Genomic DNA, 18045 nt, shown 5'->3' with positions numbered 1-18045 from the left:
ATTTTGGGTTCCTTCACTTTTATCATTCCGTGAGTTCAGTGTTAAAAATGACATTTGACCGATGTCACAGTTAAACATTGTTATGCTAAATATTATTACCGGAAGACTGATGTACACTGCATCATTTTACATGAAGACAGCTCTGAACACAAGGTAACCTAATTCAAGTTATTTTCAGGCCTGCAGTACTCTGAATCAGGTGGCTAATAGTGAAGTTTTATTAAGAGAAATGTTGTTGTGACTTGGCATGCTATAAACCCAAGATTTGAAGTTAGTGATGGAACAGAAATTAGCATGGTCATTACCAACTTTCAAATAAATCTCATGTAAGCTGTGGAAAGGGCTCTTTGTTCAAATTCATTTCAGAAAGTCCAAAAACTCGAATTTGGCTGTAGAAGCCTTAGTTTAAATTTTAAACTCCCTCAAATTTTACCCCAAGAAAATTTCAACTACAGTCGTGTCAAATCATATGATTCTCATTATTCTTCACTGTCAAGATCACCTTGCACTTGGGAGCCATCTACAAGGCTCTCCTTTACTTTTATCGCCTAAATGGACCAGACTGTCTCAAATGTTTAAAGCACATCAAATAAAGGTGTGGTATTACCATTGCCTTTTGACAGCTCAATTTGAGTACCTAAACCAAAGGAAACAATATTCAACTAACTTCTAATATTTAGGGACTTTTTATCTTTTTTAATGTTAGCCAGCTCATTAGTACCAGGTTTTCAAATCTTTGCAGTCAACACCTGACTTTGAATGGAATAATTTCAGAGCTTTACTGAGCCACACAATTATCCACAGCATTTCCACTTGTGCAGCCCTGAAATGGTTCTGCAGCTGTAGCCCAAAGTCAAGTCAGACAGAAATTCTACATTAGAAGTACATCTGACAGTCACTTTTGCAGTTGCTACTAGACAAGCACTGAGAAATCAGGTTTAAGCAAACTATTGATTTAATTTTCAAAACAATTTGTTCTTTTAACTTAAGCTTTACAAAATTACCAACTCACAAGACAAAGAGTTATACACTACATCTAATGTAAGTGTCTACGTACAGGCTTCCACTATTTTCACTCATCATTAGAGCCTGAGGAAGGATCTGCATAGACCAAGCAGAAGCAAACTGTTTAAAATCAATCTGCATCCATTAAAACTTTTTTATAAATCTATACTAATGATGTATCCTTATATAAGGGAAAGATAGGATTATTTATTAAGAGACACTGCATGTTTTCAGAGCCTGCTTGGTCTTAATTAGAAGACTTGTCTTCCTACGTTATCGTCTGCAGAAGTATCGTCGTCAAGGAAAGCAATCTTGAAGTTTGTGCATACAAGTTTCCCGCAAGTGCCACGATTTGATCCATCTTCTTGCATATACTTGTATACTGTGTTTGCCTCACAAAGCAGCAGTTCACCTGCATAAAAGAAACACTGACTTGCAACATAACTGACATTTATAATTGGATTATTTCAACTGTTACCTTAAACTCAGCATTAACTTTCTGACAGCTTCTCCTAACCATATGCCTGAAGGTATTTTATCACTGTTACACAAAAAGACTGGAGGCAGCTCCTGGAATCAGTACGTTGAGAGCCTTCCAGATTATTAACATTACTAAAGATGGACTGAACCCTGTTCAAGTGCACATGTTTAAGGGTTCTGTAACCACAGGTACCTGTATCATGGCCTATTCTAAGTGGCAGAAGACTAACACCTGAAGTTGTAAAGAGCAATCATATGAGTGTGTACTTGAAAAATACAGAACCCACCAAAAAGTAGTTTATACAGTCAATAAACAAGCTGAACTGTTCCAGTTTTCCTTACTGCTAAAGTCTAAGAATGCTGAAACATTTGTGTTAATTATTACAAGTCCATCATATTTAATTTTTCATAGCTTTGACTGGGGATGTTGCTTATTTTACAGGTCCCTGGGCTACTTTAAAGTTCTCAACCATAACTTTGCACAAATTATGCTCAATGAAGTTCTAATTTTGAAATTTTCAGGAACTGAGCTTCAAGTTTAAGAAAGTCAAACCAGCTTTGATCAGCCAGACTCATGGTCCTTCAACAAACTGCAAAAAAATCCACAGAACAATACTTATTTATTCTAAGATTTTACTTCTGCTTTATTTTAGTAACATCATCTCTCCTGATCTTGGAAAATATTTAAGAAGAATTGTAAATTAAAAAAAAATCTTAACAGTGATTAAGGCATCAAAAGGCCTAAGTAACTCATAGTAGAATCAAAGAACACTACAAAGCAAGTTTGCACTAGCTCTTGGTCTTCAGTTTCCAAACAAACAGAAAACCCACCCAACTATCTTTTAAGAAAAAGGGAAAACTGAAGCATAGATAGTTCTCCACATGCAGCTTACCTGAAGACACTGTACTCTACAAAAATTGAAATTTTCAACAACTCATGCTGATATAGATATTATAAATATTACAACCTATGGGGTTTGTTACACCAAACCCTCCATTTTACTACCTGGGACACTGATGTCTGCAGCAAACACTGATGTGACATGGAAATATTTAAATATTGCTTACATTATTTTTTGTAATATTTAATACTAATAATATAATATACACTAGTTACCTGGTAATAAGTGAGGGTTTACTTCCTTTTCTATAGGTTCCTTTATGTATATTTCCTAAAGAGAGAAAGAGTAATCATTACTTTGCAAAGATCATAACTTCAACACATGCTGTAAATAACAGCACCTCCCTCTTAAATTCCTCATGTTCCAGCAAATAGGCAAATTAAAATTAAGGAAAAAAAAATTATGAAGAATTTATGAAGAATTAGGGAGAACAGGTTTGCAGTGTGGTCCTTCCTAAACAGTAACAGTCTACTAGCTAAGTAATTAAATCAGTGGTTTGACACCCACAGTGTCAGTTAAATGTGGCTGTGAACATAAAACAGGAAATGAATGCATTTTTTGTATAAGGAACAAGACAAAAATAAAGCATTACCAATACCTTCAGTTCTCTCAGCACATATAAAAACCATCTCCCAAAGTTCATTCATAAGCTTTTCCACATATAACTTAATGTTTGTTTCTAATGTACCCTTCACAGTTTTTCAAGTTTCACCCTTCATCGTTTCTGATTTTCTTACAGGCATTATTGCAACCAAAGTTACTTAAACAGTACTACCAAGATTACAGCGAAAGGAATTTTAGAATGTCAGAGCCAAGAGGTAAAACCAGTCACAGGATATCCTTCAGTCTGGACCCAAACTGCAGAAAACAAACCTATTAAACTCTCAGTATCACTTATTCTAGCCTTGAAGCACTGATAGTTTGGCTAAAATCTCCAGCCAAAAGACTGTTAAACTAGAGGACATGCTACACCCTTTCCTGCTCAGCCAGTTCAGAACTTCCTCCTCCGAGTCCAGCCTTTCTGGAAAACTATTAGTTAACTGGAACGCCACCCCCACCCCCCACCCCCCACACACACACCCGGGGCCACAGCAGTAAGCAAGCTAATTTTAGTTTGTCACCAGCATCCAGTCAGATACTGCAAATCAAAACAAGCAATCAAAAAGAGACAAACAGCAACAGTTTTGCTGGATTAAATACAGAGAAAGAAAAGCCCATGGGAGCATAACATAATCCCCCTCTGCCATTCATATAAACACTTGCTCTCAACTTGTTTCAGAAGACCCAAAACAAAGCTTGAGGGTTGCATAGCAAAACTAGAACCACCAGGAAACCATGTCATGAGAACAGCAGACATTCAAGACAGGTTGAAAAGAGGCAAAGGTTATAAAATGAAGTGGTGATGATGTGAAGAAAGGAATCCAACTAGATGGCAACTAAATGCAGGAAAAACAATCTGCTGCCTTTAACTTCTAAGTGTGTATGTTGCACAAGTAAATTTTCATCAAAGTTCACGCTTGTCCGTTAAATAAGCTGGTATGCAAACATGGCTCATGCTGAACACTGCTGCATTCAGAGAAGAAATATATACATGTTTTCCCAAAGTTGTCTCTTCACTGCTGGTAACTCCAAGCTAAACTTTGGTTTACTACTGCCTTTATTGATATGCCTTCTACTACCACTCTGAGTGCAACTAAATGCAATACTGTGTGCTCACAAACGATATGCCAACAATCACTGCTACAGAATAGTAAAACCAGGTGCTTTTCCAGTAACCTTAACTTCAGAAGGTATCATAAGGCATGTAACAACTACTGTTTATGTATACACAATGCTTGCATGTTTGTACTTATTGCCAAGAGTACCAGCTGATGCTAGTGTTGGCAGGTAAGACCTGGGCAAAACAAAATTTGACGTCAAGTTAGTTCCTCAAGCTTACACCCATTTGTTAAAATGCAATGAAGTTTTTATAACAGGTATCACAGAGGCAAATAATTTTGAAGAAGTGGTTTAGATTTTGATTAGAAGTTAAATTGCTTAAGTTCTGAAAGGAATTAGAATTTCAATTAAATAACATCACAGCAGAATAGAGACCTCAGTCAAACACTGAAATCAGCTTGTAAAATCCAGCTTCAATCTTCGTTGAAAAAACCTAGACACTGAAGTGCTTACTATAGGCAGAATACCTGTAATATACAACTTCCAAGACTGAGCCTCCAAAGAGTTCTATTTGAAAGCCAACATTTATATTCCTGTAATAAAATCATAAATATTTTAAAGACAGTTTTCATACATATGCACTGGGAAAAGACAGAATGCAAGCCATGAACACTGCTGAAGAATCCATGCCACTGTGCTCATTTTCCAAGGGAGGATATGAAAATATATTAAATTCTATTAATGTCACATTTTGTATTTGCTCTTTTAAGAGAAGAAGGCAAAGATCTTTATGAAGAAAAGTTGTTAAGTCACCCTGAGGTGGTGCAAGTTCTGAAGAAACCTCTAAGTTTAGCTAATACCTCCACTCTGTTTTAACTTCATTTTCCTAATGGATTTCAGTTTTGCGGTAACACAGATCTCAGGACTGATTTAAGAGCCTGCTGACACTAAAATGCATGCTCCTCATCACCCCTTTAATCAGTCACACAGTTCATACTCACCCCCCCACCTCCTTCATGTCTGGGTTTGTCTGACTGCATAGAGAGGTAATTTTGCTCATAAGATCAGCCGGAAATTCTGCACTTGTGCTACATTTGGTTTTGCTGTTACTGCCTATTGTTAGCAGAACTGGCTCACCAACAGGTCAGCCGAGCACAGAAACAAAAGAAAGGGAAGCAGAAGTCTGTCCCTTTCCACAAGCTACCAAATCCACTCAAACCTGAGGAAGCTTCACCTTCTGATGATTTGTTAAAGTTAAGCTTGCAAGCACTTTCCACACGTGACCACTGAAAGCTACACACACCTCTAGAAATCTCGATACTTCATATGTAGCTTCCCCATTCTGAATGCCCCAACCAGTATCTTGGCACTTCTTACTCAAGATACAACACAGGGAACCCTACTACCAGCAATAATTAAAAGCAGATACCCACAGGACACCATACAAGTGAGAAAAATTCGGGCTGTCTCAGAAATTACAGAAACAAAGACCTCAACTTTGCTGAAGGTTTGTCCTGGTTTCAGCTGGGACAGCGTTGGTTTTCTTCTTAGTAGCTGGTGCAGTGCTGTTTTGGATTTGGTGTGACAATGTTGGTAACACACTGACGTTCCTAGCTGTTGCTGCGTAATGCTTATACTAAATCAAGGACTTTTTGGTTTCCTGGGCTCTACCAGCAAAAAGGCTGGATGTGCACGGGAAATCGGGAGGGGACACAGCCAGGACAGCTGGCCCGAACTAGCCAAAGAGGTGTTCCATACCATGGGACACTGTGCTGAGTATGTGAACTGGGGGAAGAAGAAGGGGAGGGACGACACATCTGGCATTATGGCATTTGATTTCCCAAGTAACTATTACGCATGATGGAGCCCTGCTTTTCTGGAGGCAGCTGAACACCTGCCTAACGATGGAAAGTGGTAAATGAATTCCTTGCTTTGCTTTGCTTGTGTGCGCAGCTTTTGCTTTACCTATTAAATTGTTCCTATCTCAACCCTTGTGTCTTACATACCTTTCCAATTCTTCTCCCCATCCCTCTGGGTGTGGGGGGAGTGAGTGAGCAGCTGCAGGGTGCTTGGTTACCAGCTGGGGTTAAACTATTGCAAGGTTTTAGAAACTTCTTTCTCAGAGCAGCTTCTCACCTGTGCACTTACCTTGCACTACATTCCTTTTTCCTAGGCTATCGAACAGTGGTAGACAATACAGCAACACCCCATAATTATCAAATATAACAGTACAGAGTACCAAATCATACCAAAAGTGAAGGCTGACAATGTCACACCATACTAATTCATAACGCATCATCCTTGTTAGTTCAACCCAGCCACAGCTGATAGCGCTCTGAAACCATGAAGTGCCAGGGAGAGGAGCCACCATGCCCTTACAGATTCCCTGCTTCAACAGGGGGGACACAACACAACAGACAAACCTCTTTATCTTGGTTTTTACCTTAGTATAGGGAAACACTGCGCAGCTTGCAGTGCTCCGGGACAATATTCAGCTCTCCCCTAAAGACACATTTAAAGGACCTAAATATATTCCCCAAGTCTGTCTGGGGAGATATGTCTTGCCCAAGTGCTGAAGCATAAAAAAGCCACCATGTGTGAGGCAACACTGACTTTAGGGCAGTAAGGTCAAGTAGTGGCTATGCTATATTGACAGGGTCCTGACAGTTAGGGCAGGAGAGGGATCCCAAATAATTCCCACTCTTCTTCCTAGAGCCTCACAACTGAAAACAATTCCTTACCTACCACTCCACAGGGAAGTAAACAACTGTGGACAGAAAATGAGTAAAAAGTGAAGAACATTCCCTGTATGCCAGAATCCAGATCTTGTCAGAGAATTCAGGTATTCTTTTAATCAGTATTGCAAAGTATGTATATAGGCCTATTGATACTGGATGCTGCTTATCATTCTCAGAGAGACTGTGCGTACAGTCTGCTGCTGCAAATTATATGCTGTAAGCACTGAAACTACCTTACTTACCCCATGGTAATGTTTCCATTTACCCATAGCTGGGACACCTGTGCTACAGGTAATTCCAACAATGGAAAACAACATTTTTAGTAAACATACTGAGAAAAACATTGTTTATTAGATTAAAGTAATAAACAAACTCATTATCACTTCCTAGGGTATGAGTAGCACTGGCTGAAACACGCATTCTTTCAAGGCTGACAGCAAATAGCAGTGCTGTGAGAACACAGGATATTTTAATGTTGTTATACAGTTATCCACAAGCAATCTCTGCACAGGAAAGCTCTACAACATGGTGAGGCTTGGTGTGAACATCCACTTTTTTCCTTATTTACTTATACTTCACTAAAGACTAACAAAGGGTTGAGATAGCTTTCTTAACTATATATTTATCTTTATCAGTTGTAAAAGTGAAACTGTACACTAAAATATTTGCAAGTTAGTTGTGGTGCTCCAACAAGTGAATACAGTATTCCTAAGTAAAACAAACCAAACTTTTTGTCTAACAGTTCCACTGGAATCTCAAGGAAAAAAAGCAAATACCTGTGCTCATGCTTAGCATATACTTTGTATTCAGAAACAAACTACAATACACACTTGGTATTTTCTAAAAGACTGTTTCTTGGTCAAACAAGCCTAATCCCATGTTGTATGTCATAAAAGCCCAGAGGAGATAGTTACTTTAACAACAGTGCTGAAAATAATCTCTGCTTGCTTTCCTTCCTTTCGTGGCTCCATTATCCAATAGCCCATTAGATCATTGCGCATGTTTTCCACATTTGCCTCATCTTTTATCCTTTCCTCTTTCCTTATATTGTCCTGCCCATCCCCTCTGACATCAAAGCCCAGTTTCCCCCATATGAGTCCAGAGCCCAGCTGTCTACTTTTTGTAACTTCTGTTCCTTACACCATCCTCCAATTCCATCACTCCAATAAGGAATGCCATACTATTTTAAAAGCAATCACTACAGAACACAAAATATTGTACCAAGATTTACAAGCAACAAGTATTCATAGTGGTTATGTGCTAACAGCAGTGCACAATTTGAGAGAAAGCACAAAAGGCACGAAAGTTACCCTCACAACTCAGCAGCCTGAGGTGTACACCAAATTTCAGGGACGAGCAGCACAAAGCAGAAGAAACTCTTAACAGTTTAAGGGCTAATACAAGAACTAATAACCTATAAAAATTAACATGAGGAATTAAACATTTAAGAATGCACGCACAAAAGGTAATATTATGGGACAAATCCAGTTTAATATCTATAGTTTTATTCATATTAAGATTTTTAAGAAAAATATGATCCAGCTTGTTAACCTCATAAATGCTTTCAATCCTGAAACATTTGAGTTAGAAATAATGAAGAAATTCACTGGTTCTTGTTTCTGTGTCTCCATAGACAAATATTCCTAGTCTATGATCAGACATGTCAAAACATTGACTTTATACCTTAGTATTCACCCCACTTCCTGCAGGGTAGCCAAGTCTGTCCTGAGGGGAAGTGTGTCACTAATATCAACATCCTATGGTCTTGCTCTCAACAGACCACTGATTGATCTGTGGTTCCATATAGCTGAGCATAACTAGGTTATATTTAGTCAGATGTCAAAAACACTGCTTTTCCAGACATTCTGAGGTTTCACAGCATAAATTACTTCTTTTCCATTAATAAACAGTATTTTCTGCTGCTCACTCCTTACTCCCCATCTTACCATATATTAACATGAATAGAGTTCCTGTTTCTTTTCATATTTAAACAAAACAAACCCCAAAACCAGCTTAAAGTTAACTTCATTTTATTTTTCTGAACACTATCTACTGTGTTGCTCAGGTATCTGAGCATAGACTAAAGATGAGGCTAGAAAAACACTCAGCTCTGCCTGTTACATTTTCTTATTGTAGGGCTCCCCTAACCTAGAAGCAGTATCTTAAGGTCTCAAAACAACTTTCCAGGCAAACAAGGACAAGCCTGAAGAATCTGGACATTGAAAGCAAGGGGGACTACAGCATACACTACTATACTGCTCTGTACTGCATAGTGGTTGACAGAAAGTCTTGCTGCAAGTCAGAAGTACAAACAGATTCAAGGCAAGGCTCCTTAAGTTCGCCATCAAGTCCACCGTTACAGATGTAACTTGAAGCTCATGAGGTCCCTGAACTGCTGTTCCCCACCTTTTGGCAGGGTCTAATAGAGGAAGCATTACACTGAAAACACCTGGCGCCTATATTCTCCCCCAGGCACCTGGCAGTTATGCTGTCTTGATGAAAGCAAAGTTCCAAGTTGACCAAACTATGTTCCCATAAAAGGGATTAAGTATGTCCACTGTTTTACAAGCCTAGCTCCAGTTTTTAAACTCAACTACACGGAAGTTAACATGTACAGGAAATTTGTGTTCAGAAAGTTATTTTTCTCAGGTGCATACAGAATACAGTTCCTTGAGAGATGCTCACTTCCACTTACTTTAGGATATCTAATCAACATGCTTTTTTTCAGATTCCCAGATACCCTCACAGGTTTCATCACCTATATAAAGTTTTATTTTTAATCCTCATGAAATCCACTAGAGTCTTCAGCTTCCTGTGTAACCATCCCATTAAGGTAGTCACTGGCTGCCAAAAAGAGAGCAATAGCCAACAGAGCAAAGCGTTAAACTTGCTTTACTTGCTACTGGCATCAGACCTCAGTTTCATTGAGCCTTTGAAGGTGCAAAAGACACACCTATGGCAGAAGTCAGGTCTGTATTTCAAAGCTGCTGTTGCAAGAGCCCATGAAATTCTGAAAATTAAGTGCATAAAAGCAGCATGAATACAAAGAGGGAATGATTGCAAGCTCTATCTACTGCATTAGGATATTTCATTAAGAGCTTCAGCTTCTGATATTAAATACCTTTTTTCCTAGCACACTTCAACCATCCAGCATGCTCCTTTAAACAGTGAAGTGTCCTTCAGCAAGTCCAACAAGTAAAGTTCTTACCTACACGAAATTCAGTTCCCTGAGCACACTTTTTTGTACCTTTGTACAACATACTTCCCTAAGGTGAAAGACTGACTTCACGCAGAGATGTATATGCTGACTCCGGAGATGTTTGTACCTATTATTTATATCCATTTTCACAGGAAAACACAAGCAAGATAGAAAACTTTTAAAGTAAACTGATGAAACTACAAGTCACCAGGGATGAACAACATATAAAACCAAGAGCTGCCTCCACAAAATAAGGACCCAAGTTTTAAACAGCACAGCTGACTGAAGCCGTAATAACCCTGCATTCTTAAACCAGGTTCAGTGAAAAATAAAAGCAGATGATCCTCCAAAGTCCTATCACTGACAAACTGTACTGATTCACAAGACAGACAAAAATCTCTTCCTTAAGAAGCTCTCAAGAGAACTGAGCAATTAAGAACCACCAGCTTGATACAAAGAATTAGGAGGTGGAAAAAGCCCAGCCTCACAAATGGCTAGTTTTCATGAACACGGGTCTTCCTTGAAAACAGCTGTTTACTAGGAATAAGTATGAAGGAATACCGCACAATACTGGTCTAACACCATCTGCTAACAACATGACCTCTGTAAACTGAGTCTAAAGTGACTTCAATCGAACTGTCAACCTAAGTTTCAATAAGTAAGTGAAAGGACAACAGGAAGAACAATATGAAAGATAACACACAGCCAAGAGTTCAACATCGAGCTGTTAAGGAAAGACAGCTAGGGCTTTCCAGCGACAGAACTGAAACCAAGGCGTTTACAAAGACAAAGCACACGCTGGGAGTGAATGGGATGTTAAAGGCCATTGAGAAAAACAGGTTCGTGAAGTCCCACCTTACAAGGTGAAGTCACGATGACAGCCTGACATCTGGTCACCGCTTACAAAAACAATTCAAGTGAAGCACCAGAAAAATCATCAGCTTAGAGCTGACCAGCCATGCACGGTGGTTTTAAGCTTTCTCGAGAGGCAACAAGCGAGATGTTTCCCTCGCCCTCGGGGAAGCACCTTGGAGGCACCAGACATGCAACCCCGCACCAGACGCTCGCTGACATTCGGCCCAGCCGCGCTCCCGTCCCGCGGACCCTTCCGCAACTCCCCGCGGCGAACTGCGAGACGCGGGAGCGGAGCGCCGGGAGCGGCAGCACGGGAGGAGCCGGCGCAGCTCCGCGCCGCCCGCCACCCCGCCCGGCCCAGCCGCGCACGGCGGCTCCCGCGGCCCTGCCGAGACCCCGGGGCGCGGAGGGCCCCCGCCGGCCGCCCGCCCCTCCCGCTGCCCGCTCCCTCTGGCGCCCCCCGCGCAGCCCCCTCAGGGGCCGCCGCCACCCCCTCTCACACGGCGGTCGCGCCCGCCCCGCACCTCCGGGCTGATGTACGACACGAAGGAGGGCTTGGCCGCCTTGGCCCCGCTGCCCAGCATGGCTCCGGCCGCCTCCCGGCCGCCCCTGGCGCCCGCGGCCGCACCGGCACCACTTCCCAGGGCTCTTCCTCACAGCGGCCGGGGCGGGGGGGCAGCCCGCGGCAGCGGCGGCGCGCGCGGCAGTATCCGGCACACGTGATTGATCCCGCCCCTACCCCGCCGCCGGCCATTTCTAGGGCACCGCCTCCCCGCCCCGCCCGTCCTCACTGGGCATAGCTGCTGTCAGTCATAAGCACGCCCTCCTCTTATTGGCCACGGGGAGTCGTGCCTGAAGAAGGCGGGGTGGTGGCCGCCGGGGGGTGAGGCGCCCCCGGCCGCCGGGGGGCGCAGTTCCCCGTGCCCCCGCGGGGGGGCTCGCGGGGGCCGTCGCCGCAGGGCGGGGGGCAGCGCCCCTCAGCCCCGGGTGCCATGGAAGCCCCGGGTGCCATGGAAGCCCCGGTGCGGGTGATGAGCACCCACGTCCCGGGACCCGCGCAAGATGGCGGGAACGCGTGAGCGGCGGCGGGGGCGCAGCCCAGCCGTGCCCCTGGGCCCCCTGCCCGGCCGTGCCTTCAGCTGTGATGCGCGGCTCCCGCCGGGCATTTGTCAATTCAGAGCCGCGGCGCCGTGCCCGCGGCACCGCCCGCTCTCGCTGCTCCTCGGCGGAGCCCGAACCGTCCCTTGCGCTGCCGCTCACCCGCTGCGGGGTGCCCGGAGTGCCCGCCGTGCACCCCCGCACGCCCGTGAGGATGCGCCGAGTTGGGCAGGATGCAAACAAAGCCTTGGGGGGCTGGGGTTTGCCTCTGGCGGGGGAGGTGCAGGGAGAACGACGTACAGCGGGCTCTCAGCATGCAACCCCCGAAAACCCGCCTGCCGATGCACCCCAAGGCGGCCTCTGCCCAGTGTCCATTAAAGTGTCACAGCCGCCGCCTCCCTGGAATGTTGTCTTTGGACACTGTGTAATCGGAGCTGTGAAATGAACACCAGGTTTACCGGCTATCTGGGTTACTTTTTAAAGCTTCATTTTTTATGCGGACACAGAACAATGCAAATATTGTAACCGCCCTGGGCGATGCAGCAGGGCTGCTGAGCCGTTCGAATGATTGATGGGAACCCGGGGGACAAAAATTTGCATACGGAGTAGACTTTATGGAAATAATTTTACAAAAGTAAACATCCTCTACAAACTCCAGTAGACCACAGGACGTGAAAATCAATAGCTCCTTCAAATATTAACTTTTTATAAGCATTTTTCATATCGCTCCCCCTCTTTTTCTTGCAATACTTTATTTACCTGGCACCAAACCCAGACCTAGGAAAACTAAAGGAGAAAGTAAAAGATGCTTGGAGACATAAGACAGCATTTATAAAAGTAAAATGGGGTGGCTGTTTTAATTTAGAAATAAATCTTATTTCCCCATTTCCAATCTCAAACTCAAGGAACGAGAAGCCTGTTGGATTTAATCACCTTCTGCCTGAAAAAAAGAAAACTCAGATTAGGTTTCATTCAGTAGTTTTACAACAAAGGCTGTTCTGGTGTGGGATCCCATGCAGAGGAGCGCTCACGTTTCACACCACAGCTGCCTCCACATCATTCCCTTACATTGCACGTGACCTCAGCTGCATAGGTCAAAAGTACAGGCCATGAAATTACATTGGTGCAAATTTAGGGTGAGGGGAAAACTGGGATACACGTGGGACAGCAGCTTCATGCTCTGTAGTGTGTTAAAATACACAAAGAAAGAGAATAGCACTATAAAAATAATTCTTTTTAAGCATCTGAATTTACAGTGGCAGTAACAGGATTACCTCTGAGCATGTCCTGAAGTCTACAGCAGACTGAAGCAAAAATCAGCTACTTACTGGCATAGCATGTATCAAAGAGGAAGGGATGTTTTGACACCACGCCAGAGTCTCAGCTCCGATGGGAAGTGCAAAAGGACCTTAATTCCCACATAGCACATGGGAATTCATTCTTCAACATCTCATCAAAAAAAGCCCTACATGAAAAAAAAAAAAAAAAAAAAAAAAAAAAAGACATGTAACTGCTGTTCTGCATTGGCAAAATATCCACATAGTCCCATGTCCTGCCCCCGGTAATGAACGGGGAGTGCTAGTTCCTGGGGTTTGCTCCCCAGGCTGCCAAATGTGCTGGGCTGAAAGCATTGTGGAAGGGATTTGAAGCCTTTTTCATGGGATTTGAGTGCTGGATTTGGATCCCCACTTAGTCAGTGTGTTCATCTTTTCTGGAATGCATGAAATGAAGCCATCACACATGCAAGTTAACTTACCTCAGAAAAGTACATTTGCATCTGAAAAGGCCAGCTGCAACCCAGACACTGCGCCCCAACAGATCACAGAGCACCGAGGGCTTTGGTGATCTTCCCTTCCCCCTGGAAGATCTCTGGGCAGTCTTCCTTCCTCTTTTAAAATCCTGAGTGCCGGTGAGGAATACTCACACAAGCCAACTTCAGCCCAGCCACCCAACCTCTGCAGACCGTGGAGGAAAGTAGGCTCCTCCTGAAGGCCGTGGGGGTACCCAAAAACCTCCTTGTTCAGAAACAGCCTCCAGAGATTGCCTGGTGCTCAGGGCACCCCAGGAAATCAGCTGAAGTTGGCCTTCCTGAGCATCCTGCCTCCCTACCTCTCTTTACAGTCCCCCCACAGTCATCTACAGCCTTTCATTTATGTATTTATATATTAACTTTCCTGTTATTTTCATGTGCTCCCTCCCTCCAGCATTTTCACTCTGCAGGCTTTTTTCCAGATTGCGCCCTCCCTATGAAGACTTTTTGAAAAATCATTTCTGCAACAAATTTAAGTTTCTGGGATGGTGTATTAAGCGAATCTGTCTTCCCACATTACTTCTAAATGGGAACTCTTGTTCATGCCGCTGATGAGTTTCCTTTCATTTAAAAAAGAAAAGGTGAGCTTATAAATTAATTTTCATTTACTTTAGTTTCATTTTAGATGTATGTCAATGGCAGTCATGCCAATATAGAAGAGCAAAACTTTTGAAAAGTCAAGTTCTGGTCTGTCTGTGTTGGGTGAAGAACATACGGCATTTCACTGGCCCCATTTTATTCTGGTATTTTGCATTCTTTCTAAAAATATAATCACAGTTTTTACCTTTAAAGCTGTCTGCAGAAGGGAAACTCATAGACCAGCTCTGCTTTTCCCATGAACAGAGATTGCTTTGTTTAAAAAACTTACATGCCATTAATTTGAGTAATTCTTTGGGCTGAATTCTCAGCTGTGCCCAGGCTCAGTGGAACAGCTGGTGGAGGGGAGCCACAAAAGAGCTGTTCGAAGCTTTCTTGTCAGTTTTCTTTCAGGGATCCTCTTAAATGCAATAAGTTCTACCTATATTTTCCTTTGTGGCAGTCCTCCTTATCAGGGTTGCTGTGGCTCTGGGAAGTGAGTAGCTGGGATAAGGCATTATCCCAGGCAGTATCTGGAGCGCAGCTGGCAAAAATCACTGAACAGAGCTTTATACCACATTTCAGCTTTTCTGAGTCTGGTGCTTTGTAAACCTCAGTGCCCTGGGGAGTCCCAAGAGCGCTTTGATGGGCAGGGATTGCAGGTCTCTATGGTGGGTGCTTTGGCATAGGCTGGGCAGGTGGAATTAAGTGTTAAAAGCCATTGCTGAGTGTTGAGCAACTTTGCATGACTACACCTGAATTCCTACCCCCTGCTTCCTCTTTCTGAAGGAAGTTTTTTGGGTTTGCCCTGATGTGGACCAGCAAAAGCACAGATGTGTGCAGAGGTTACATTCCAGGGTGGTAAATCACTGGAAGGACTCTGCGGCTGTGCTCCTCCTTTGACCTCTCATCATGGCTGGATCCAGGTCTGGAGACTGCTTAAAAGCAGGAAAATATTTAAAAGTAAATGCACTTCCAGTGGTGACACAGGTAAAGATTTTGAAGTAGCAGTAGGAAAGAGTATCCACAAAGTTACCATTAGTCAAGGTTTCTCAATCCACTTCTATCCATAAAAGCTACCCTGAGTAGAATGTGAAGATTTGGGGGATTTCATACTTCTCTGGGCATCACCAGAATAATTACTCTGAGGTGTAGAAATCTGGGTTTTTCTACAGTATATGTACTCTGACACTTCCCGGAGCATCGCAGATGGCCATGCATGCTCAGAAGATAGGAGGTATCCTGAAAGTATTGGATTTACCCTGAGTATACAACAATCAGCCATGCACGCTGGGTCTGATACCCCCTATTTCTACTGTTCAATTAAATAACCTAGTTTATAGCTTAGTATATTAAACAGTATGAGATCACATTGAAATAGCTGAAACCAGTATGCAAGACATGTAGAAGACTTAAGTTGAAGCTGGAAGTCAGATTACTGGAAACTAACAAAGCAAAAACTGGAAGTGAGAAAGGTACTGTGCTGTCCTTTGAGGAAAGATCAGCAAATCAGTTTACCTATAAACAGCCAGGAGCTACCTCTGCTTTACACTGGTTAAGATAATTTCCTACTAAAAGTCATGTATGTTAGCTTTATGCAAATTAACACAACTCTAGAAAGAAAAGGAGGAGTTAAAAGAAGGGTTCTGCTCTAAGGCGATGCTTTTAGCACTGGGTTCACAGGGACATTTTCACGTGCAGTACTTTCAGGTGTCCTTTGGGAGTTAGCTTCCAAACTTGGATCAGATTTCATCCTTTACAAAGTCTGGCACCTTCATAGTGAACTCCAAGGTAACATTTAGAGCTGTGTTTTTTTGTTTTCGTTCTTATTTGCTAAGTCTACGGTCAGAGACTGTATGATGCTGTCCTACATGAATTCTTTATCTTTTATCTTTGTTGGAGTGTTCTTTCTTTACCGACTGTATTGTGTGCTTCGAATTTTTAAGCAGAGTTTTCTGTTCGTAGTTGTGAGAACCTGATTTCTTTGGGGAGGATCTGTGTGAATCCCCCCAGCAAAGCAAAAGCAGCTGTACAATAGCTTTTCTGAGCTGGAACCCCCGGCTCTGGCTCCTGCACTGTCCCGTGCCTCAGCGCTGGGACATGATGTGCCCAGTTCCCCCCTGCAGGTGGTTGAAGAGGAGCATTTTATTTCTTAAGTAAAGCTGTCTGGGAGGTCCCATGTGGCTAAGTCATGACTCAGATGGCAAACAGCAGTTCCTTCAGCGCTAGCAATACAGACCATTGCAATTTTGTGTCCATCTCCTAATTACTGAATGTTTCTGTTCTACAAGGACCTTCCAGAGCTAAGGAGCAAAGTGAAATGTAAGCTCCTGGTCAAGTGGTAATTTAGATAGTAAACGGCTGTAGTGAGGGGCCATGGGGGCGTCCCACCACTTTCTGGGAAGGTTCACCTGCCTCTTGGGGCATATAGTGCCAAAACACAAATGCAAAAGAGTGCAAGACTAAATTAACAAGCACATAATGAAGGGTAGGACAGGGGCATTAACCACTGAGAACACACCCTGGACCAGAGTGTTTACTTTAGTCATAGAAACGCAGCTGGGATTAGATGTTTTAAACTTTGAGTATGGAAAACAAAATATTGCTATGAGAGCTGTGAAAATTGAAGGAACAAAGCGCCTCACATCTAATAGCAAAGCCACCTCCTTTTCTTAGCTACAAGTGGGAGAAGAGGAAGTGAGTAAGTATTTACCCAAGGAAGCAGGGGTATCAGAAACAAGAACATAGGAGCTAGGGAAGTTCCCCACCTTTTTTTAGCTCTCTTGAAAGCAAACGCAATTACTTGTTCATGGGCACACAGAGACTTCTTTGTTGTGTGGTGAGCCTCTTCCTTTTATTCTCCAAAAGGCTGTAAATCCAAATTACTTCCTCTTATTCTCCAAAAGGCTGTAAATCCAAATTACTGAAGGCTTCTCCTCCTTAACAGTGCCCAAAGGGTGAGCCAAAGTCCATCCATATCAGGAGAAAGCCAATGCCACAGCTGGATGTGAGGCAAAGTTAAATCAGGGCTCACCTTGAACCTTCAGTTTTTCTCAACCTACAGTGCAAAGGGAGGTGCTAAGGATCATGAGCTCTTAGAAAACAAGAATGGTAAAGAGTTATGCAGTCCTCCTGATATCAAAGAGCTTGATTTGACTCTTCTGTCTTGGAATGAACTCCAGAAAAGAGCAACATTCAGCTCCAGTTTGGATGTCAGTCCCTGAGGTGGGTGGCAGAAAAAGGTACCAAGGTGTCCTTGATGGAGTTACTGGGTGGCCCCAATTCATTCTGCCCAGGTAACTTCTCCAAATACAACATGGATGAAAAGTCCTTGGCAAAGACCTTCAGCTGTCCATCAAGAGCTGGGAATCTGGTCCATCTAGCTGAATAGCTGTCCCTTGCAGGGCTTTTCCTACTGGGCATGATGACTCCTGCGCTGGGAGGAAAGCAGCTAGTGAGAACCATCCAGCATCTGAGTCACAGAATACAAGACAGGCAGGTTCCAGTGTATCCATAGGGAGAAACTCTTGGTATTAAGCCTAGACAGTAGCCTCTTCTCTTTGTGGAGTACACAGAGACTTGAAGCTTCTGCTAGCGTTGTCCTGTCTGTTCCGTTCTTTCCGTTAGCAGTAAAAATCGTATCTAGTGCACGACCGCAGTAAAAAATGTGCTTGTTTTACTTTGCCTACCAGGCCCTTGACATACTCTTGGCTTTGATTTCCT

General features: G+C 43.1%; 1 protein-coding gene across 1 annotated transcript in view; it reads right to left on the bottom strand.

The window, feature by feature from the left end:
• MTMR12 (myotubularin related protein 12) overlaps positions 1 to 11547 on the bottom strand; it is a 37490-nt gene extending 25943 nt beyond the window's left edge. Inside the window, exons 1-3 of the mRNA XM_040580125.1 lie at positions 11363 to 11547; positions 2603 to 2657; positions 1278 to 1417 (exon numbers count right to left, since the gene is read on the bottom strand). Of these exons, the coding sequence (XP_040436059.1) occupies positions 1278 to 1417; positions 2603 to 2657; positions 11363 to 11422 (255 nt within the window). The 5' untranslated portion in view covers positions 11423 to 11547. The remainder of the gene's footprint in view (positions 1 to 1277; positions 1418 to 2602; positions 2658 to 11362) is intronic.
• Positions 11548 to 18045: the final 6498 nt, after the last annotated feature.

Source organism: Falco naumanni, chromosome Z (assembly GCF_017639655.2).
Source record: "Falco naumanni isolate bFalNau1 chromosome Z, bFalNau1.pat, whole genome shotgun sequence".
Lineage (NCBI taxonomy): Eukaryota > Metazoa > Chordata > Aves > Falconiformes > Falconidae > Falco > Falco naumanni.
This window is presented reverse-complemented; position numbering and strand designations above follow the sequence as displayed.